General features: G+C 48.6%; 1 protein-coding gene across 1 annotated transcript in view; it reads right to left on the reverse strand.

Moving 5' to 3' along the window:
- Positions 1 to 569, reverse strand: part of Nlrp12 (NLR family pyrin domain containing 12) — a 29931-nt gene extending 29362 nt beyond the window's left edge. Inside the window, exon 1 of the mRNA XM_021219727.1 lies at positions 211 to 569. Within this exon, the coding sequence (XP_021075386.1) occupies positions 211 to 499 (289 nt within the window). The 5' untranslated portion in view covers positions 500 to 569. The remainder of the gene's footprint in view (positions 1 to 210) is intronic.
- Positions 570 to 1847: the final 1278 nt, after the last annotated feature.

The raw sequence follows: 1847 nt of genomic DNA on the forward strand, positions 1-1847 counted from the left end.
GCACACACACACATGCACACACACACATGCACACACACACACACACACACACACACACAAGTCCTTTTTTTAAAAAGAGGGGATTAGGGATTTGTAGTAGACATGGAAAAAGACCACTGGGCTGAAATTTGAATCCAGCTCACAATGGTAAAGCTAAGAAGCTAAGAGAATGGGTGTATTCCGGGCTGTACCCTCCCTCCCCCTCCTTACCCCTCACCAGGTCTTCTCCCTGTCCTCGCTCCCACAGGTCCTTCCTGTGAATCCTCTCAAAGGTGCTGAGAGCCAGAAGCCAAGCCTCCCTTGTCCCCATGTGGGCCACCATCAGCTGGGCCATTTCCAGAGGACCAGCCTTCTCCATTCGTCCCCAGGGAATCTTGTCCTGGCCCAGTTCTTCTGCAATCCCCAGGAATAATTTGAATTTCTTCAATTCCCCAGCCTCGAGTTCTTCCAGGTAGGCGGACAGTCGATGGAGGCCATCCCTGGCTGTAGCCGGCAACATGGGGGACAAAGTAACAGGGCCAGATGCTCTGACCTCTCTCTAAAAGGACAAGGGGCACTGTAGCTCGCTGCCACAGCCTTATTGACAGGCAGAAGGGAGTGAGGGGCATAGGAGTGAGATTGAGACAGAGGCAAGATCTTTCGGGAAATCACACTCTCCCACCCTTTGCTTCTCGGCTACATGCTCCTCTCAACAATAGCGTTTGCTTTGAAGGTGGGGAAGTTGTTATGAGGCAATCCAAACTGTAAGCATGACCCACGTTGAGCAAGCTTCGGCTGTTTCCCCAGCTCCCTTGACAAAGCAACCACTCTCTCTATTCTGTCTTTCCACGTGTCCTTCTAACTCAGAAGGACATGTGAAGATGTGGCCTCTTCCAGGAATATGCAAGGGGGCTGGGGAGGTGGCTCGGTGGGGAGAATGAAGCCCTGAGTTCTGCCCCACCACTGACTGTATGGAGAAGGTGTGGTGGTGAACTCTCCTATAAGGCCAGCACTCCTGAGGTAGAGGAGGGAGAACTGGGCTGGAGAGATGGCTCAGTGGTTAAGAGCCCTGACTGCTCTTCCAGAGGTCCTGAGTTCAATTCCCAGCAACCACATGGTGGCTTATAACCATCTGTAATAGGGTCTGATATACTCTTCTGGTGTGTGTCTTGAAGACAGCTATATTGTACTCATATAAATAAAAATAAATAAATCTTAAAAAAGAAAGTTCAAGGTCATACCTATCTAAATAGTGAGTTCAAAGTCAATTTGGGATACGTGAAGTTTGGGGAGATGCCATGGTTGTTTATGCCTTTTAAAGATTTATTTATAGCTGGGCATGGTGGCACACGCACTTGGGAGGCAGAGGCAGGCGGATTTCTGAGTTCGAGGCCAGCCTGGTCTACAGAGTGAGTTCCAGGACAGCCAGGGCTATACAGAGAAACTCTGTCTGGAAAAAAAAAAAAAAGATTTATTTATTTTATGTATGTGAGTACACAGTCGCTGTCTTCAGACACATGGGAAAAGTGCATCAGATCCCATTACAGATGGTTGTGAGCCACCATGTGGTTGCTGGGAATTAAACTCAAGACCTCTGGCTTAACCACTAAGCCATCTTTCCATCCCAGGTTGTTCATGCCTTTAATCCCAGCATTTGAGAGGCAGAAGCAGGGGATCTCTGTGACTCTGAGGTCATCCTGATCTACATAGTGAATGCAGGTCAGCCAATGATACATAGTGAGACTCTGTTTGTTTTTCTTTTCAACACAGGTTTCTCTCTGTGTAGCCCTGGTTGTCCTGTAACTTGCAGTCTAGACCAGGCTGGCTTCAAACTCACAAAGATCCACCCATGTTTCTATGCCACCACC

This window comes from Mus pahari, chromosome 19 (genome assembly GCF_900095145.1).
Source record: "Mus pahari chromosome 19, PAHARI_EIJ_v1.1, whole genome shotgun sequence".
NCBI classification, from domain to species: Eukaryota; Metazoa; Chordata; class Mammalia; order Rodentia; family Muridae; genus Mus; species Mus pahari.